Source organism: Pseudophryne corroboree, chromosome 2 (assembly GCF_028390025.1).
Source record: "Pseudophryne corroboree isolate aPseCor3 chromosome 2, aPseCor3.hap2, whole genome shotgun sequence".
Taxonomy (NCBI): domain Eukaryota; kingdom Metazoa; phylum Chordata; class Amphibia; order Anura; family Myobatrachidae; genus Pseudophryne; species Pseudophryne corroboree.
In genome coordinates, this window is record NC_086445.1 from 345,894,656 (window position 1) to 345,915,283 (window position 20,628).

The 20,628-nt window shown below is 47.5% G+C and overlaps 1 protein-coding gene and 1 pseudogene across 1 annotated transcript in view; one reads left to right on the forward strand and one right to left on the reverse strand.

Moving 5' to 3' along the window:
* Positions 1 to 400: 400 nt before the first annotated feature.
* On the reverse strand, positions 401 to 518 carry LOC135051984 (5S ribosomal RNA; annotated as a pseudogene).
* Positions 519 to 14,694: 14,176 nt separating this feature from the next.
* IPO5 (importin 5) overlaps positions 14,695 to 20,628 on the forward strand; it is a 187,478-nt gene continuing 181,544 nt past the window's right edge. The window contains exon 1 of the mRNA XM_063953056.1: positions 14,695 to 14,871. Coding sequence (XP_063809126.1) covers positions 14,791 to 14,871 — 81 coding nt within the window. The 5' untranslated portion in view covers positions 14,695 to 14,790. The remainder of the gene's footprint in view (positions 14,872 to 20,628) is intronic.

Genomic DNA, 20,628 nt, shown 5'->3' on the forward strand with positions numbered 1-20,628 from the left:
CATAAGATAGTTGGGTAGGTGAAAATATCAAAGAAATGATAGAAGATACCAAAAAATATCTTAAGGTCCCGGGTGTCCAGGGAATCACTATGTATGCCAGGATTATGGATATCTTTAATAGACAGTATGTGCAGAGCTTCTAAGGTTTGACAGGAGCAAAGGACAGAAGTAATAAATAGACGGGAAGAATGAAAAGACTCCCCTTGGTGATGGTGGGGTGGGGGAGAAAGCAGGGGGGGGCGTTGGTTTGTGAAAAAGAAGGGGGCGGAGGGGAAAGATGTGAGGGAGAGAAAGAGAGAACCACCACTGATTCTGTACTCAGATGAATCGGTACCACACTGGTTATTGGTTTTTACCAGACAAGAGAGTGTTTTGAAAATGGTCTCTTTTCCTTGAAAATGGCCCACTGCACCTGGTATTCTCAGGAGGTTTCCCTTCCTAATACTGACCAGGCCATGTCTGCTTAGCTTCCGAGATTGGACAAGATCGGGCGTATTCAGAGTAGTATGGCCGTGGGCCGTTTGATAAAGGAGAAAGATGGGTCACACTCTACTTAATTTGCGCATTGCATGGATCAGGAAAGAATGGCCCGAAGGATATTTCCAGAAAGGAGTGTGTGGCAAGAAAAATTTAACGAAGAGACAGAAATAGTATAGTAGAGAGGTATAAGCTCTCTATAATCAAAAAATCACAGGGGAATCAAACACCACTCAAGTGATTTCTAAAGGATAGTATGAAGAAAATATACATTCACAAAAATAAGAATTTACTCACCGGTAATTCTATTTCTCGTAGTCCGTAGTGGATGCTGGGGACTCCGTCAGGACCATGGGGAATAGCGGCTCCGCAGGAGACAGGGCACAAAATTTAAAAGTTTGACCACTAGGTGGTGTGTACTGGCTCCTCCCCCTATGACCCTCCTCCAAGCCTCAGTTAGGATACTGTGCCCGGACGAGCGTACACAATAAGGAAGGATTTTGAATCCCGGGTAAGACTCATACCAGCCACACCAATCACACCGTACAACTTGTGATCTGAACCCAGTTAACAGTATGATAACGTAGGAGCCTCTGAAAAGATGGCTCACAACAATAAACAACCCGATTTTTTTGTAACAATAACTATGTACAAGTATTGCAGACAATCCGCACTTGGGATGGGCGCCCAGCATCCACTACGGACTACGAGAAATAGAATTACCGGTGAGTAAATTCTTATTTTCTCTGAAGTCCTAGTGGATGCTGGGGACTCCGTCAGGACCATGGGGATTATACCAAAGCTCCCAAACGGGCGGGAGAGTGCGGATGACTCTGCAGCACCGAATGAGAGAACTCCAGGTCCTCCTTAGCCAGGGTATCAAATTTGTAGAATTTTACAAACGTGTTCTCCCCTGACCACGTAGCTGCTCGGCAGAGTTGTAATGCCCAGACCCCTCGGGCAGCCGCCCAAGATGAGCCCACCTTCCTTGTGGAGTGGGCATTGACAGATTTAGGCTGTGGCAGGCCTGCCACAGAATGTGCCAGTTGAATTGTGCTACAAATCCAACGAGCAATCGTCTGCTTAGAAGCAGGAGCACCCAGCTTGTTGGGTGCATACAGTATAAACAGCGAGTCAGATTTTCTGACTCCAGCCGTCCTTGAAATATATATTTTCAATGCTCTGACAACGTCCAGCAACTTGGAATCCTCCAAATCGCTAGTAGCCGCAGGCACCACAATAGGCTGGTTCAGGTGAAACGCTGATACCACCTTAGGCAGAAAATGAGGACGCGTCCTCAATTCTGCCCTGTCCGAATGGAAAATCAGATATGGGCTTTTATACGATAAAGCCGCCAATTCTGACACTCTCCTGGCTGAAGCCAGGGCCAGTAGCATGGTTACTTTCCATGTAAGATATTTCAAATCTACCGATTTGAGTGGCTCAAACCAATGGGATTTGAGAAAATCCAAAACTACATTGAGATCCCACGGTGCCACTGGGGGCACAACCGGGGGCTGTATATGTAGTACTCTGTCAGGGCCTTCCTGGCCTCACACCATGCAACATATTTTCTCCAAATGCGGTGATAATGTTGTGCAGTCACCTCCTTCCTGGCTTTGACCAGGGTAGGGATGACCTCTTCCGGAATGCCTTTTTCCCTTAGGATCCGGCGTTCAACCGCCATGCCGTCAAACGCAGCCGCGGTAAGTCTTGGAATAGACACGGTCCCTGCTGAAGCAGATCCCTTCTTAGAGGTAGAGGCCACGGATCTTCCGTGAGCATCTCCTGAAGTTCCGGGTACCAAGTCCTTCTTGGCCAGTCCGGAGCCACTAGTATCGTTCTTACTCCCCTTTGCCGTATAATTCTCAGTACCTTGGGTATGAGAGGCAGAGGAGGGAACACATACACTGACTGGTACACCCATGGTGTTACCAGAGCGTCCACAGCTATTGCCTGAGGGTCTCTTGACCTGGCGCAATACCTGTCCAGTTTTTTGTTGAGGCGGGACGCCATCATGTCCACCATTGGTCTTTCCCAATGGACTACAATCATGTGGAAGACTTCTGGATGAAGTCCCCACTCTCCCGGGTGAAGATCGTGTCTGCTGAGGAAGTCTGCTTCCCAGTTGTCCACTCCCGGGATGAACACTGCTGACAGTGCTATCACATGATTTTCCGCCCAGCGAAGAATCCTTGCAGCTTCTGCCATTGCCCTCCTGCTTCTTGTGCCGCCCTGTCTGTTTACGTGGGCGACTGTCGTGATGTTGTCCGACTGGATCAACACCGGCTGACCCTGAAGCAGAGGTTTTGCCAGGCTTAGAGCATTGTAGATTGCTCTTAGTTCCAGTATATTTATGTGAAGAGACGTTTCCAGGCTTGACCACACGCCCTGGAAGTTTCTTCCTAGTGTGACCGCTCCCCAGCCTCTCAGGCTGGCATCCGTGGTCACTAGGACCCAGTTCTGTATGCCGAATCTGCGGCCCTCTAACAGATGAGCACTCTGCAACCACCATAGCAGAGAGACCCTTGTCCTTGTCGACAATTTTATCCGCTGATGCATCTGCAGATGCGATCCGGACCATTTGTCTAGCAGATCCCACTGAAAAATTTGTGCATGGAATCTGCCGAATGGAATCGCTTCGTAAGAAGCCACCATTTTTCCCAGGACTCTTGTGCATTGATGCACAGACACTGTCCCTGGTTTTAGGAGGTTCCTGACAAGTTCGGATAACTCCCTGGCTTTCTCCTCCGGAAGAAATACCTTTTTCTGAACAGTGTCCAGAATGATCCCTAGGAACAGCAGACGTGTCGTCGGGATCAGTTGGGATTTTGGAAAATTCAGAATCCATCCGTGCTGTTGGAGCACTACTTGAGTTAGTGCTACTCCGACCTCCAGCTGTTCTCTGGATCTTGCCCTTATCAGGAGATCGTCCAAGTAAGGGATAATTAATACGCCTTCTCTTCGAAGAAGGATCATCATTTCGGCCATTACCTTGGTAAAGACCCTGGGTGCCGTGGACAATCCAAACGGCAGCGTCTGAAACTGATAATGACAGTTTTGTACCACGAACCTGAGGTACCCTTGGTGTGAAGGGCAAATTGGGACATGAAGGTAAGCATCCTTGATGTCCAAGGACACCATAAAATCCCCTTCTTCCAGATTCGCTATCACTGCTCTGAGTGACTCCATCTTGAACTTGAATTTTTGTATGTACAGGTTCAGAGATTTCAGATTTAGAATAGGTCTTACCGAGCCGTCCGGCTTCGGTACCACAAATAGCGTGGAGTAATACCCCTTTCCCTGTTGTAGAAGGGGTACCTTGATTATCACCTGCTGAGAATACAGCTTGTGAATGGCTTCCAATACCGTCGCCCTGTCTGAGGGAGACGTTGGCAAAGCAGATTTTAGGAACCGGCGAGGGGGAGACTTCTCGAATTCCAACCTGTAACCCTGAGATACTACCTGCAGGATCCAGGGGTCCACCTGCGAGTGAGCCCACTGTGCGCTGAAATTCTTGAGGCGACCCCCCACCGCCCCTGAGTCCGCTTGTAAGGTCCCAGCGTCATGCTGAGGCCTTTGCAGAAGCCGGGGAGGACTTCTGCTCCTGGGAAGGGGCTGCTTGCTGCAGTCTCTTACCCTTTCCTTTGCCTCGGGGCAAATATGAATGTCCTTTTGCTCGCTTGTTCTTATAGGAACGAAAAGGACTGCGGCTGAAAAGACTGCGTCTTTTTCTGCTGGGAGGGGACTTGAGGTAAAAAGGTGGACTTCCCGGCTGTTGCCGTGGCTACCAAATCCGATAGACCGACCCCAAATAATTCCTCCCCTTTATACGGCAATACTTCCATATGCCGTTTGGAATCCGCATCGCCTGACCACTGTCGTGTCCATAGACTTCTTCTGGCAGATATGGACATCGCACTTACTCTTGATGCCAGAGTGCAGATATCCCTCTGTGCATCTCGCATATAAAGGAATGCATCCTTTAATTGCTCTATAGTCAATAAAATACTGTCCCTATCCAGGGTATCAATATTTTCAGTCAGGGAATCCGACCAAGCCACCCCAGCACTGCACATCCAGGCTGAGGCGATTGCTGGTCGCAGTATAACACCAGTATGTGTGTATATACTTTTTAGAGTATTTTCCAGCCTCCTATCAGCTGGATCCTTGAGGGCGGCCGTATCAGGAGACGGTAACGCCACTTGTTTGGATAAACGTGTGAGCGCCTTGTCCACCCTAGGGGGTGTTTCCCAGCGCGCCCTAACCTCTGGCGGGAAAGGGTATAACGCCAATAACTTCTTTGAAATTAGCAGTTTTTTATCAGGGGTAACCCACGCTTCATCACACACGTCATTCAATTCCTCTGATTCAGGAAAAACTACAGGTAGCTTTTTCAGACCCCACATAATACCCCTTTTTGTGGTACTTGCAGTATCAGAGATATGCAAAGCCTCCTTCATTGCCGTGATCATATAACGTGTGGCCCTACTGGAAAATACGTTCGTTTCTTCACCGTCGACACTAGATTCGGTGTCCGTGTCTGGGTCTGTGTCGACCGACTGAGGCAAAGGGCGTTTTACAGCCCCTGACGGTGTTTGAGACGCCTGTACAGGTACTAACTGGTTTGCCGGTCGTCTCATGTCGTCAACCGACTTTTGCAGCGTGCTGACATTATCACGTAATTCCATAAACAAAGCCATCCATTCCGGTGTCGACTCCCTAGGGGGTGACATCACCATTACCGGCAATTGCTCCGCCTCCACACCAACATCGTCCTCATACATGTCGACACACACGTACCGACACACAGCAGACACACAGGGAATGCTCTGATAGAAGACAGGACCCCACTAGCCCTTTGGGGAGACAGAGGGAGAGTTTGCCAGCACACACCAAAGCGCTATAATTATATAGGAACAACCTTATATAAGTGTTGTTTCCTTATAGCTGCTTAAATATATATAATATCGCCAAAAAATGCCCCCCCTCTCTGTTTTTTACCCTGTTTCTGTAGTGCAGTGCAGGGGAGAGCCTGGGAGCCTTCCTAGCAGCGGAGCTGTGTAGGAAAATGGCGCTGTGTGCTGAGGAGATAGGCCCCGCCCCCTATTCCGGCGGGCTCTTCTCCCGGTTTTTCTGAGACCTGGCAGGGGTGAAATACATCCATATAGCCTCATGGACTATATGTGATGTATTCATTTTAGCCAGAAAGGTATTAACATTGCTGCCCAGGGCGCCCCCCCCAGCGCCCTGCACCCTCAGTGACCGCCGGTGTGAAGTGTGCCTGAGCGCAATGGCGCACAGCTGCAGTGCTGTGCGCTACCTCATGAAGACTGAAAAGCCTTCAGCCGCCGGTTTCTGGACCTCTTCTTACTTCGGCATCTGCAAGGGGGTCGGCGGCGCGGCTCCGGTGACCCATCCAGGCTGTACCTGTGATCGTCCCTCTGGAGCTAGTGTCCAGTAGCCTAAGAAGCAAATCCATCCTGCACGCAGGTGAGTTCACTTCTTCTCCCCTAGGTCCCTCGTTGCAGTGAGCCTGTTGCCAGCAGGACTCACTGAAAATAATAAAACTATCAAAACTTTTACTCTAAGCAGCTCTTTATGAGAGCCACCTAGATTGCACCCTGCTCGGACGGGCACAAAAACCTAACTGAGGCTTGGAGGAGGGTCATAGGGGGAGGAGCCAGTACACACCACCTAGTGGTCAAACTTTTAAATTTTGTGCCCTGTCTCCTGCGGAGCCGCTATTCCCCATGGTCCTGACGGAGTCCCCAGCATCCACTAGGACGTCAGAGAAATATGTTTTGTATATGACAGGTTCTGAGCAGTGGGTATATTAAGAGCTCAAAGTTGGCTCACACAAAATTATAAAGCAAGTAATCAATGAAAACACTGTAAATGTATATACCAAAACAAAGTGCACAACTATTTGCACCATAAGTAGGGAACAAGAACAATATAAATATTGAGGAATGTGTGTTGCTGTTTGCTCTAGATTACAGGTAGATCGAAAGGTATAGGTTTAGAGCTCAAGGCTGGCTCACAAGAAACATTACTTGAATCCTATAACCTCCTGATTGGAGACTAACATGGCATAGTATAGTGATTACTTGAGCCTTGCAGTCTCCTGTTTAGAGGATAACATTGTTGGAGAGATAACTCACAAAGAAAAAAATAAAATAAATAATTTTGAGCTCAGGGCTGGCTCTCAAAAGAAAATACTTAAACCTTAGAAACTGGCATAGTATAGAAGGATAACTTCCAATCTAAAGCTATTGTTAGTAATACAGTCATGGATTAATTCATGATAGATAGCATAAGTAATGTGTCATAAATTGATATCCATAAGGGCATAAGCGGGGAGATGGTGCACTCAATGAGTGATTTCAACAATAGTCCTGTAGCTGAAAGAAGTGCCACCGCAGGAGTAAATGTCTATAGGGGAGAGAGTAGTAAATATCCTGGTTAGTGATCGAGGGGTATAATACCGTGACCACGCTGTATGTTACCACTATTTCTCCAGATGTCCCTCCGGCCTGCACCCGCTGAATGTGGGAGACGCGGCCGCCCGTTTCCGGACTGGGCGTTGCCGCGGTGACGTCACGGGGGACGTCGCTCGACGTACGTTTCACCTTTGACGGCTTGATCACGAGAGCCTCTCTCTGCTGCTCTCCCGTGATCAGGCTATGAGTACTAGTCTGACCAATAGTAATCGTTGAGGTAATGATGGATGGTAGGATTAACCAATGGGATACTTACATAAAGAAGATGTCTCGGCCATGATGGAAAAGGGCAAAGATGGAAGGAAAAAGATAGAGAAAAGAGAAAGGGAGACTGGCATAGGAAATATACGGAAATGTCAATGAAGATGCATTGGGGATATATGTATTAATATGAGGACTCTTGAATTCGGGAAGGAGAAGTAATTTTAATTATTGCTGTGTTGTTGGTGAATGGGGAAGGAGTGAGTGGGAAAAATATGAATATAAATATAAAAATAAATAATAAAAATAGAAATAAATATAAAAATGTAAATAAAAATAAAATAAATATAAATATAAAAATTAAATAAAAATAAATATAAATAATAAAAATAAATATAAAAATAGAAATAAAATAAAAATAAATGTAAATAATAATAATAATAATAATAAAATAAATATAAAAATACCATTTTCAAAACACTCTCTTGTCTGGTAAAAACCAATAACCAGTGTGGTACTGATTCATCTGAGTACAGAATCAGTGGTGGTTCTCTCTTTCTCTCCCTCACATCTTTCCCCTCCGCCCCCTTCTTTTTCACAAACCAACCCCCCCCCCCTCCTTTCCTCCCCCCCACCCCACCATCACCAAGGGGAGTCTTTTCATTCTTCCCGTCTATTTATTACTTCTGTCCTTTGCTCCTGTCAAACCTTAGAAGCTCTGCACATACTGTCTATTAAAGATATCCATAATCCTGGCATACATAGTGATTCCCTGGACACCCGGGACCTTAAGATATTTTTTGGTATCTTCTATCATTTCTTTGATATTTTCACCTACCCAACTATCTTATACCTCATTTGTTAAAAAGGTTAAAATAAGAATTTACTTACCGATAATTCTATTTCTCGTAGTCCGTAGTGGATGCTGGGGACTCCGTCAGGACCATGGGGGTTTAGCGGCTCCGCAGGAGACAGGGCACAACAATAAAAGCTTTAGGATCAGGTGGTGTGCACTGGCTCCTCCCCCCATGACCCTCCTCCAAGCCTCAGTTAGGATACTGTGCCCGGACGAGCGTGCATAATAAGGAAGGATATTGAATCCCGGGTAAGACTCATACCAGCCACACCAATCACACCGTACAACCTGTGATCTGAACCCAGTTAACAGTATCATAACAACGAAGGAGCCTCTGAAAAGATGGCTCACAACAAGAATAACCCGATTTTTGTAACAATAACTATGTACAAGTATTGCAGACAATCCGCACTTGGGATGGGCGCCCAGCATCCACTACGGACTACGAGAAATAGAATTATCGGTAAGTAAATTCTTATTTTCTCTAACGTCCTAAGTGGATGCTGGGGACTCCGTCAGGACCATGGGGATTATACCAAAGCTCCCAAACGGGCGGGAGAGTGCGGATGACTCTGCAGCACCGAATGAGAGAACTCCAGGTCCTCCTCAGTCAGGGTGTGCCCCTGACCAAGTAGCAGCTCGGCAAAGTTGTAAAGCCGAGACCCCTCGGGCAGCCGCCCAAGATGAGCCCACTTCCTTGTGGAATGGGCTTTTACTGATTTTGGCTGTGGCAAGCCTGCCACAGAATATGCAAGCTGAATTGTACTACAAATCCAGCGAGCAATCGTCTGCTTAGAAGCAGGAACACCCATCTTGTTGGGTGCATAGAGGCTAAACAGCGAGTCAGATTTTCTGACTCCAGTCGTCCTGGAAACATATATTTTCAGGGCCCTGACAACGTCAAGTAACTTGGAGTCCTCCAAGTCCCTAGTAGCCGCAGGTACCACAATAGGTTGGTTCATGTGAAAAACAGAAAACACCTTAAGGAGAAATTGAGGACGAGTCCTCAATTCTGCCCTGTCAGAATGAAAAATTAAGTAAGGGCTTTTATATGATAAAGCCGCCCATTCTGACACACGCCTGGCTGAAGCCAGGGCTAATAGAATCTTCACCTTCCATGTGAAATATTTTAATTCCACAGTGGTGAGTGGATCAAACCAATGTGACTTTAGGAAACTCAAAACAACATTGAGATCCCAAGGTGCCACTGGGGGCACAAAAGGAGGCTGTATATGCAGTACCCCTTTTACAAACGTCTGAACTTCAGGCACTGAAGCCAGTTCTTTCTGGAAGAAATTCGACAGGGTCGAAATTTGAACCTTAATGGACCCTAATTTTAGGCCCATAGACAGTCCTGTTTTCAGGAAATGTAGGAAACGACCCAGTTGGAATTCCTCTGTAGGGACCTTCTTGGCCTCACACCACGCAACATATTTTCGCCAAATGCGGTGAAAATGTTTTGCGGTTACATCCTTCCTGGCTTCGACCAGGGTAGGGATGACTTCATCTGGAATGCCCTTTCAGGATCCGGCGTTCAACTGCCATGCCGTCAAACGCAGCCGCGGTAAGTCTTGGAACAGACAAGGCCCCTGCTGGAGCAGGTCCTTTCTTAAAGGTAGCGGCCACGGTTCTTCCGTGAGCATCTCTTGAAGTTCCGGGTACCAAGTCCTTCTTGACCCATCCGGAACCACGAGTATCGTTCTTACTCATCTCCTTCTTATGATTCTCAGTACTTTTGGTATGAGATGCATAGGAGGGAACACATACCCTGACTGGTACACCCACAGTGTTACCAGAGCGTCCACCACTATTGCCTGAGGGTCCCTTGACCTGGCGCAATATTTGTCTAGTTTTTTGTTCAGGCGGGACGCCATCATGTCCACCTTTGGTTTTTCCCAACGGTTTACAATCATGTGGAAGACTTCCCGCTGAAGTCCCCACTCTCCCGGGTGGAGGTTATGCCTGCTGAGGAAGTCTGCTTCCCAGTTTTCCACTCCCGGAATTAACACTGCTGAGAGTGTTATCACATGATTTTTCGCCCAGCGAAGAATCCTTGCAGTTTCTGCCATTTCCCTCCTGCTTCATGTGCCGCCCTGTCTGTTTACGTGGGCGACTGCCGTGATGTTGTCCCACTGGATCAATACCGGCTGACCTTGAAGCAGAGGTCTTGCTAAGCTTAGAGCCTTGTAAATTGCCCTTAGCTCCAGTATATTTATGTGGAGAGAAGTCTCCAGACTTGATCACACTCCCTGGAAATTTTTTTCCTTGTGTGACTGCTCCCCAGCCACTCAGGCTGGCATCCGTGGTCACCAGGACCCAGTCTTGAATGTCGAATCTGCGGCCCTTTCATAGATGAGCACTCTGCAGCCACCGCAGAAGAAAACACCCTTGTCCTTGGAGACAGGGTTATCCGCTGATGCATCTGAAGATGCGATCCGGACCATTTTCCCAGCAGATTCCACTGAAAGGTTCTTGCGTGAAATCTACCGAATGGGATCGCTTTGTAAGAAACCACCATTTTTCACAGGACCCTTGTGCAATGATGCACTGATACTTTTCCTGGTTTTAGGAGGTTCCTGACTAGCTCGGATAACTCCCTGGCCTTCTTCTCCGGGAGAAAACATCCTTTTCTGGACTGTGTCCAGAATCATTCCTAGGAACATTAGACGTGTCGTCGGAAAAAGCTGCGATTTTGGAATATTTAGAATCCACTCGTGCTGTCGTAGAACTACTTGAGATAGTGCTACTCCGACCGCCAACTGTTCTCTGGACCTTGCCCTTATCAGGAAAGCGTCCATATTTCTTTTAGGAAGAATCATCATTTCGGCCATTACCATGGTAAAGACCCGGGGTGCCGTGGACAATCCAAACGGCAGCTTCTGAACTGATAGTGACAGTTCTGTACCACGAACCTGAGATACCCTTGGTGAGAAGGGCAAAATTTGGACATGTAGGTAAGCGTCCCTGATATCCAGTGACACCATATCGTCCTGGTTCGCTATCACTGCTCTGAGTGACTCCATCTTGATTTGAACCCTTGTATGTAATTGTTCAAATCTTTTAGATCTCACCGAGCCGTTTGGCTTCAGTACCACAATATAGTGTGGAATAATACCCCTTCCCTTGTTGTAGGAGGGGTACTTTGATTATCACCTGCTGGGAATACAGCCTGTGAATTTTTTCCCAATACTGCCTCCCTGTCGGAGGGAGACGTTGGTAAAGCAGACTTCAGGAACTTGTGAGGGGAAGACGTCTCGAATTTCCAATGTACACCTGGGATACTACGTGTAGGATCCAGGAGTCCACTTGCGAGTGAGCCCACTGCGTGCTGAAACTCTTGAGATGACCCCCCACCGCACCTGAGTCCGCTTGTATGGCCCCAGCGTCATGCTACGGACTTGGCAGAAGCTGTGGAGGACTTCTGTTCCTGGGAATGGGCTGCCTGCTGCAGTCTTCTTCCCTTTCCTCTAACCCTGGGCAGATATGACTGGCCTTTTGCCCGCCTGCCTTTATGGGTACGAAAGGACTGAGACTGAAAAGACTGTGTCCTTTTCTGCTGAGATGTGACTTGGGGTAACAAAAGTGGATTTTCCAGCTGTTGCCATGGCCACCAGGTCCGATGGACCGCCCCTTTATACTGCAATACTTCCATGTGCCGTCTGGAATCTGCATCACCTGACCACTGTCGTGTCTATAAACATCGTCTGGCAGATATGGACATCACATCTACTCTTGATGCCAGAATGCAAATATCCCTCTGCGCATCTCGCATATATAGAAATGCATCCTTAAAATGCTCTATAGTCAATAAAATATTGTTCCTGTCAAGGGTATCAATATTTTCAGTCAGGAAATCCGACCAAGCCCCCCCAGCGCTGCACATCCAGGCTGAGGCGATTGCTGGTCGTAGTATAACACCAGTATGTGTGTATATACTTTTTAGGATATTTTTCAGCTTCCTATCAGTTGGCTCTTTGAGGGCGGCCGTATCTGGAGACGGTAACGCCACTTGTTTTTATAAGCGTGTGAGCGCCTTATCCACCCTAAGGTGTGTTTCCCAACTCGCCCTCACTTCTGGCGGGAAAGGGTATACCTCCAATAACTTTCTATCGGAGGAAACCCACGTATCATCACACCCTTTAATTTATCTGATTCAGGAAAAACTACAAGTAGATTATTCCCACCCTACATAATACCCTTATTTGTGGTACTTGTAGTATCAGAAATATGTAACACCTCCTTCATTGCCCTTAACATGTAACGTGTGGCCCTAAAGGAAAATACGTTTGTTTCTTCACCGTCGACACTGAAGTCAGTGTCCGTGTCTGTGTCGACCAACTGAGGTAAATGGGCGTTTTTACAAGCCCCTGACGGTGTCTGAGACACCTGGACAGGTACTAATTTGTTTGCCGGCCGTCTCATGTCGTCAACCGACCTTGCATCGTGTTGACATTATCACGTAATTCCTAAATAAGCCATCCATTCCGGTGTCGACTCCCTAGAGAGTGACATCACCAATACAGGCAATTTGCTCCGCCTCCTCACCAACATCGTCCTCCTACATGTCGACACACACGTACCGACACACAGCACACACACAGGGAATGCTCTGATAGAGGACAGGACCCCACTAGCCCTTTGGGGAGACAGAGGGAGAGTTTGCCAGCACACACCAAAAACGCTATAATTATACAGGGACAACCCCTTATACAAGTGTTTTCCCTTATAGCATTTTCACATATGTAATCATATCGCCAAATAAGTGCCCCCCCTCTCCGTTTTAACCCTGTTTCTGTAGTGCAGTGCAGGGGAGAGCCTGGGAGCCTTCCTCACAGCAGAGCTGAGCAGGAAAATGGCGCCGTGTGCTGAGGAGAATAGGCCCCGCCCCCTAAAACGGCGGGCTCTTCTCCCGGAGTTTGTGAGATCTGGCAGGGGTTAAATACATCCATATAGCCTCAAGGGCTATATGTGATGTATTTTAGCCATAAAAAAGGTATAATACATTGCTGCCCAGGGCGCCCCCCCCAGCGCCCTGCACCCTCAGTGACCGCTGGTATGAAGTGTGCTGACAACAATGGCGCACAGCTGCAGTGCTGTGCGCTACCTTATGAAGACTGAAAGTCTTCTGCCGCCTGTTTCTGGACCTCTTCAACTTCGGCATCTGCAAGGGGGGTCGGCGGCACGGCTCCGGGACGAACCCCAGGGTGAGACCTGTGTTCCGACTCCCTCTGGAGCTAATGGTGTCCAGTAGCCTAAGAAGCAAATCCATCCTGCACGCAGGTGAGTTTACTTCTCTCCCCTAAGTCCCTCGTAGCAGTGAGCCTGTTGCCAGCAGGACTCACTGAAAATAAAAAACCTAACTTAAACTTTTATTCTAAGCAGCTCAGGAGAGCCACCTAGATTGCACCCTTCTCGGCCGGGCACAAAAATCTAACTGAGGCTTGGAGGAGGGTCATGGGGGGAGGAGCCAGTGCACACCACCTGATCCTAAAGCTTTTATTGTTGTGCCCTGTCTCCTGCGGAGCCGCTAAACCCCCATGGTCCTGACGGAGTCCCCAGCATCCACTTAGGACGTTAGAGAAATAAGATTTTTATACATACATAACAATAGACACGAGTCTCAAATTTTTGACAATAAGGTTTTTATTTCAAGGATTGATTAAAGGTTAAGTTTTATTAATTTCACACATATTATCTCTAACACAACAAAAGAGTGCTCCCAAAAAAGGTTTTTTTGTCTTTTTCTCTTTTCTTCTCAATTGTAGTTCTCCTACAAAATTTCCGGGAGCACCGCCAATCATTAACAGTTCTAGAATTATTTGTCAACTGTTTAACTGTCTGTATATTGGTTTTTCATCACTTTAAACATCTCAGTATAAATAATAATTGTTTGACTAGTGCGGTTCCACATAGAAATTTTCAGCTTCTTCCAGTCTCACTGTCATATCTACATATACGTTTATAAACCTCGTCCATTTCCTGCAATGTTCTGCAAGGTCACTTTTTTCCAGTTTTGTTCTTTATTTCTATTTTTAGTACTGCACACCCCTTGTGGCACCATATACAGGATGATGATGAATAATATCCTGGGAAGTCCTGGTTCTCCAGTATATAAAACAGCTCTATTCTTTTACACCATCTCTTTCCTACATTACTCCCATACCCTCTCCAGCCTGAGAAATTAACAAGTACAGTAACAAATCAAACCCAAGGACGAACGCTGGAAAATAAAACCAGTTGGTACTGTAGATACAATCCCGTATACTGACGTATAACACATAAGGTAGTGTGAGTGTCGTAAACACACGCCCCAGTCCCAAAAACACCCGGCGGGAACTGCAGCAGCTATATCTCCCGCGCTTTGCGGACAGCCGGGATTTGTATGACGCGCCACCTTCTCTCATCCTCTTCCCAGGGAAGACGTCACCGTCTGAGAGTCGAGCTCTGCATGCACACTTCCTATGTCTATCAGCTGCTGCATGACTGGCCAGTCCGCTGCCTTCCCACAGCACCCTCCTCGCTGCGTCACCAGCCTCCTGCCGGCTTCTCCTCCCAGAGGTTCCGCCTCCGTGACGGCCTCGTCCAATGGGCTGCCGGGGAATCTCCGGCGCGCGGGACGTGTGAGGTCAGAGCGCGCGCGCGCCAACCAAATCCCTTCCCTGGCCCCGCCCCCCTCAGGCCGCCCTCCGGCCCGCGCTCGCTCTCGCGCCCTCTCTCTCTCCCCGCGCGGTGTGTGGTGGAGGCGCTGCGGACATGGCCGCCGAGCAACAGCACTTCTATCTGCTCCTCAGCAACCTGCTGAGCCCGGACAACGGTTCCCGGAAACAGGCTGAGGTGAGCGGGGGCACCGGGGCTGGCTGTGCCACTGGGAGGCATCCCCTGTGACCGGCTCCATCACTCGCTGCCCTGGCCGCGGCCCACGTGTGAGCGCTCTCCTCGATCCCGCAGTCATCGCACGTCCGCCTGCCTGGCAGTGGCTGAGTGGTAGCACTGTGCGGCGCAGCAGCGTGCACCCAGCAACTTTATCCTGCCCTGCTGTGCGGGGTGTACGGAGCTCTACCCTGTCAGTGTGTGACGGTGTCCCATAGTCACAGGTGCTACCAGTAGTACTGTGTGTGTAGTGCTGTGGCCATAGGTACAGGGAGCGTGTGTGTATGCTATGCCTAGGGTGGGTATGGGGATGCAGAGTATGATGATGCTGCTGCACACTGTCTCTGTGCCCGGTTAAAACTTTCCAGCAGCAGCTCCTGTGTCTTTGTTGCTCCTAATCCCCCTCAGCAGGGAGTCCTGGGTGTGCGGCTTGCAGGGGAATCACTACTGAATGGAGCTGACTCCAGTGTCTGTCTCCTAGGACGTGCCCATTGGTTGCTGGTTACATCCCCGGCATCCCTGCCCCGCACACTTCAGCACTTCTTCTCTTGTGACCATTCACAGCCTAAATCCAGTCATTCAGTCCTTTTTGCTTTATTCGGTAAATCCCATTGTTATCTGCAGCTGGCTATACGGGATATATTGCCACATACATGTGTACTTTTAGCTGTGTTGTTTTTTTTTTATAAAGGGGTGTATTCGTGAGTTTAAATGGGTACCAAAGTGGTGTTGACAGGTGTACCATGGGGCAGATCCGCTTAGCTTTCATAACTTTTTACTGCAGCTTTTTGGTATTCAATTATTTAATGGTGTGGCTTTCAAAGGGAGAAATCACAACTTTTAGTTTGCACCTTCAAAGTTTAGTCAATGGTGGGTTGTTTTTTCTAGTGTAAACGTCATGATATAGGGGTCAGGGTTCATGAAGCAGTGGAGAAGTTGCTCATGGCAAGCAGTCAGATTTTAAGTTACAATTATTGAGCGCAGTCTATAACATATGTAGCAGCTGATTGGTTGTCATAGGCAACTTCTCTACTGGCACACTTCACTCTTTTCACTGCTTCATGATTAGACCCCAAAGTGCATGACCTGGTATACTCGTGTGTTTAAACAATGTACTATGACTGGGATACATATGATATCCCGGCAGACGGGATGCCAAAAGTCACTATACCGTCGGTGACATCCCGTCTGGCCCTTGCTGGCTGCGCTCGCCACAGGTTTTATTCCCAATAGGCTGGTGGCGTTGACCCACCAAACAAGTGGGAATACAAAGCGTGTGTTTAGATTCCTGGTGTCAGTATGTCATTGGTTGCTGGGATTCCGGCGTCTGTCTTATGAATGCCAGGATCCCGACAGCCGATGTATTGACTGCATCTCCTATGCAGATTTTTACATTCTATGAAAAGCACAGATTTTTTCTTCTTTCAAAAGCCGAGAAATGGTTTTAAATGATGTAGGATATCTTGATGTAATTTAGTGATGGAGTTGCACCTGTGTCCAGATCCCCTGTTCTAAAATCATGCATATAGGCCCGTTTAGTTCCCCACAGACAAGGCAGTCTAGCCGTGTATCTTTTTGTTAAAATATGCTTAATCTGCTCCTTTATATCAATACCCTTGCAAGTACTTAGTAAGTTATTAGAGACAGTACATTAAGGCAAGACTATGTAACCTGGGAAAACGGCAAGGCAGAGATCCTAAACAAGCAGTGCTAAGCATTCTTATTCTTCTGCTTTTCTAAATCTATTCATTTGTGATAAAGAATACCAAGTATGTATGGGGGTGAATCAAATGTTTTTTTTGGCGCCCATCAGATCAATTCAGTTATTGCTCTGATCGGATACCCATTACTTTTTGAGCACCAAAAAGCACTGGGTTTAGTCGCTCAAAGCAACTAAACCCTACTAAAATAGTTCCTTCAACACAAAGTCCTGCTTGGGCGCACCACTTTGCCCATTTCTGCTTGCCAACTCAGGAGGCAGCGAGCGGAATTGCGGTAGTCTGTGGTGACCGAGCCCTAATGGTAGAACAATTTAATTCAATCTAGAGGCCGTCACCAGAAAAACAATTGAATAGCTCTCACTATGGGGGTATCCATTCAATGCCATGCTGGCTGTTCACATATTGGCCATATACTGTAGGGCCGTCATTGCAAGTTTTCCTTTGCACCTTTTGGTTTGAGGGAAAACTAGAAATGTGCTGTTCCAATATAGCACATCACGTCCATCACTCTAAATTGAATCCCCCCTACCCCTAGTACAGGCAAGCAGCACTCAGCTATGCAAGCAAATACTGGTTTGGTACCCTCCAAATTAACAGCCTAGGTGGTTGTCAAAAAAAAAAAAAAGGTAAATTGTCATTTCCTGACTATTTCTGCCACGGAGGACACATTTTTGCCAGGAAAAAGTGCGTAAACTGGGCACTTTGGACACCCAAAGCAGTTAGTTTAGATGGCTAAACCCTCTCTGATGCGCGGTGTGCATGGCTGCCCAGACGGCTAAACCCTCTCTGATTGGTGCGCGACATGCGCGGTGTGCATGGCTGCCCAGACACCATTGAATTGTGACAGTTGTTTTGGGATTTCTAGACGGCTCAAAACAGTTGAATCTGCCCCATGTATGTAAATCTTGTGGTTAACCATAGGTGTAGTGCCACCACTCTGTCACATGCTTGACTAAACCGCTGCTGCATAGTTGTTGTTAGCATGGGCTCACAATTTAGTTCTGCATATTCTGCAAAACCATAGCCAAAAAACTGTGTAAAGAAAAAAGCCTGTGTCAGCTTAGTCCCCCCCCCCCCCCCCCCCCCCACTGTTCCTTTTGCGGTAAGCTTAGTCTTTTTTTTATGTTTGTTTTTCCCTGTATTTGGTATCATACCTTATTGTTGCCCTGTGCTAAAACTTTCAGGAGTTTTGGCAAATTATCAAAGAAATTCCAGCAATGCAATGTGCTGCTGATCAGCCCCAGATATGGCAGCAGACACTGCTGTTTATTACAGTACAGAATTTTCACTTATTTTCCCTTGTGCCTCTATGGGAGGGGGGGGATAAATGAATTCTGTGCAGAGGAAACAATGCTTTTACTGTACGTCATTTTTTCCTCGTACCCCATAGATGTTCGAGAGGAAAACTTCGATGTTGGTACTAACCTAAATGGCCAGCAATGGCTGGCGCACTTTGCTTTGAATTTAATCTGCACCTATGGGGTGCGAGGGTAAATTAGCGAAGATACTTAGCACTAGGTGCTTTCACCCGAGTTTTCCAGAAACATTTCATGGCTCTGAACCGAATTCCTGCATTGATGTTCTTGCAGCAAATTTTACATATACATCGCATGTAATTTGTATTGTCTGCTTCTCATCTTTTCACCTTATTTCTTTTTTTGTAAATGTGCAACTAACTTGACATTGCAGTGTAAAAAGAAAGGGGGGAATTCAAATGTTTGAAAAGTCAGTTGGGTGTCTGTTTTTTCCTGTCTTAGATAGGAAAAACAGACACCCAACCGACTTTTCAAACATTTGAATTCCCCCCAAAGTGTCCATTTACAAATGCAAGTTGCCAGTCACTTTTCTACTTCACTTTGTTTTGACCAGTTCAAATGACAATAAAAGATGCATTCACCTGCTTCTCCATTCCAGGTAGACTGAAAATAAATTTCTCTAACGTCCTAAGTGGATGCTGGGGACTCCGTAAGGACCATGGGGAATAGCGGCTCCGCAGGAGACTGGGCACAAAAGTAAAGCTTTAGAACTACCTGGTGTGCACTGGCTCCTCCCCCTATGACCCTCCTCCAAGCCTCAGTTAGATTTTTGTGCCCGAACGAGAAGGGTGCACACTAGGTGGCTCTCCTGAGCTGCTTAGTGAAAAGTTTTAGGTTTTTTATTTTCAGTGAGACCTGCTGGCAACAGGCTCACTGCATCGAGGGACTAAGGGGAGAAGAAGCGAACTCACCTGCGTGCAGAGTGGATTGGGCTTCTTAGGCTACTGGACATTAGCTCCAGAGGGACGATCACAGGCCCAGCCACGGATGGGTCCCAGAGCCGCGCCACCGGCCCCCTTACAGAGCCAGAAGACAGAAGAGGTCCGGAAAATCGGCGGCAGAAGACGTTCTGTCTTCAACAAGGTAGCGCACAGCACTGCAGCTGTGCGCCATTGCTCTCAGCACACTTCACACTCCGGTCACTGAGGGTGCAGGGCGCTGGGGGGGGGCGCCCTGAGACGCAATAAAAACACCTTGGATGGCAAAAAATGCATCACATATAGCTCCTGGGCTATATGGATGAATTTAACCCCTGCCAGAATACATAGAAAAACGGGAGATAAGGCTGCCGATAAGGGGGCGGAGCCTATCTCCTCAGCACACTGGCGCCATTTTCCCTCACAGCTCCGTTGGAGGGAAGCTCCCTGGCTCTCCCCTGCAGTCACTACACTACAGAAAGGGTTAAAAAAGAGAGGGGGGGCACTAATTACGCGTAGTATTAAAGATACAGCAGCTATAAGGGGAAAAACACTTATATAAGGTTATCCCTGTATATATATAGCGCTCTGGTGTGTGCTGGCAAACTCTCCCTCTGTCTCCCCAAAGGGCTAGTGGGGTCCTGTCCTCTATCGGAGCATTCCCTGTGTGTGTGCTGTATGTCGGTACGTTTGTGTCGACATGTATGAGGAGAAAAATGATGTGGAGACGGAGCAGATTGCCTGTAATAGTGATGTCACCCCCTAGGGCAGGCCTGGCCAACCTGTGGCTCTCCAGATGTAGTGAAACTACACATCCCAGCATGCCCTGCAACAGTTTTAGCATTTCCTAATTGCAAAACTGTGGCAAGGCATGATGGGACTTGTAGTTTTACAACAGCTGGAGAGCCACAGGTTGGCCAGGCCTGCCCTAGGGGGTCGACACCTGAGTGGATGAACTGTTGGAAGGAATTACGTAACAGTGTCAGCTCTGTATAAAAGACAGTGGTTGACATGAGACAGCCGGCTACTCAGCTTGTGCCTGTCCAGACGTCTCATAGGCCGTCAGGGGCTCTAAAGCGCCCGTTACCTCAGATGGCAGATATAGACGCCGACACGGATACTGACTCCAGTGTCGACGGTGAAGAGACAAATGTAACTTCCAGTAGGGCCACACGTTAAATGATTGAGGCAATGAAAAATGTTTTACACATTTCTGATAATACGAGTACCACCAAAAAGGGGTATTATGTTCGGTGAGGAAAAACTACCTGTAGTTTTCCTGAATCTGAGAAATTAAATGAGGTGTGTGATGATGCGTGGTTTTCCCCCGATGACAACTGATAATTTCTAAAATGTTATTGGCATTATATCCTTTCCCGCCAGAGGTTAGGGTGCGTTGGGAAACACCCCCTAGGGTGGATAAAGCGCTCACACGCTTGTAAGAACAAGGGCTCTACCCTCTCCTGAGATGGCCGCCCTTAAGGATCCTGCTGATAGAAAGCAGGAGGGCATCCTAAAAGGTATTTACACACATACTGGTGTTATACTGCGACCAGCAATCGCCTCAGCCTGGATGTGCAGTGCAGTGCTGGGTTGGCGTGGTCGGATTCCCTGACTGAAAATATTGATACCCTAGATAGGGACAGTATATTATTGCCTATAGAGCATTTAAAAGATGCATTTCTATATATGCGTGATGCACAGCGGAATATTTGCCGACTGGCATCAAGTCTAAGTGCGTTGTCCATTTCTACCAGTAGAGGGTTA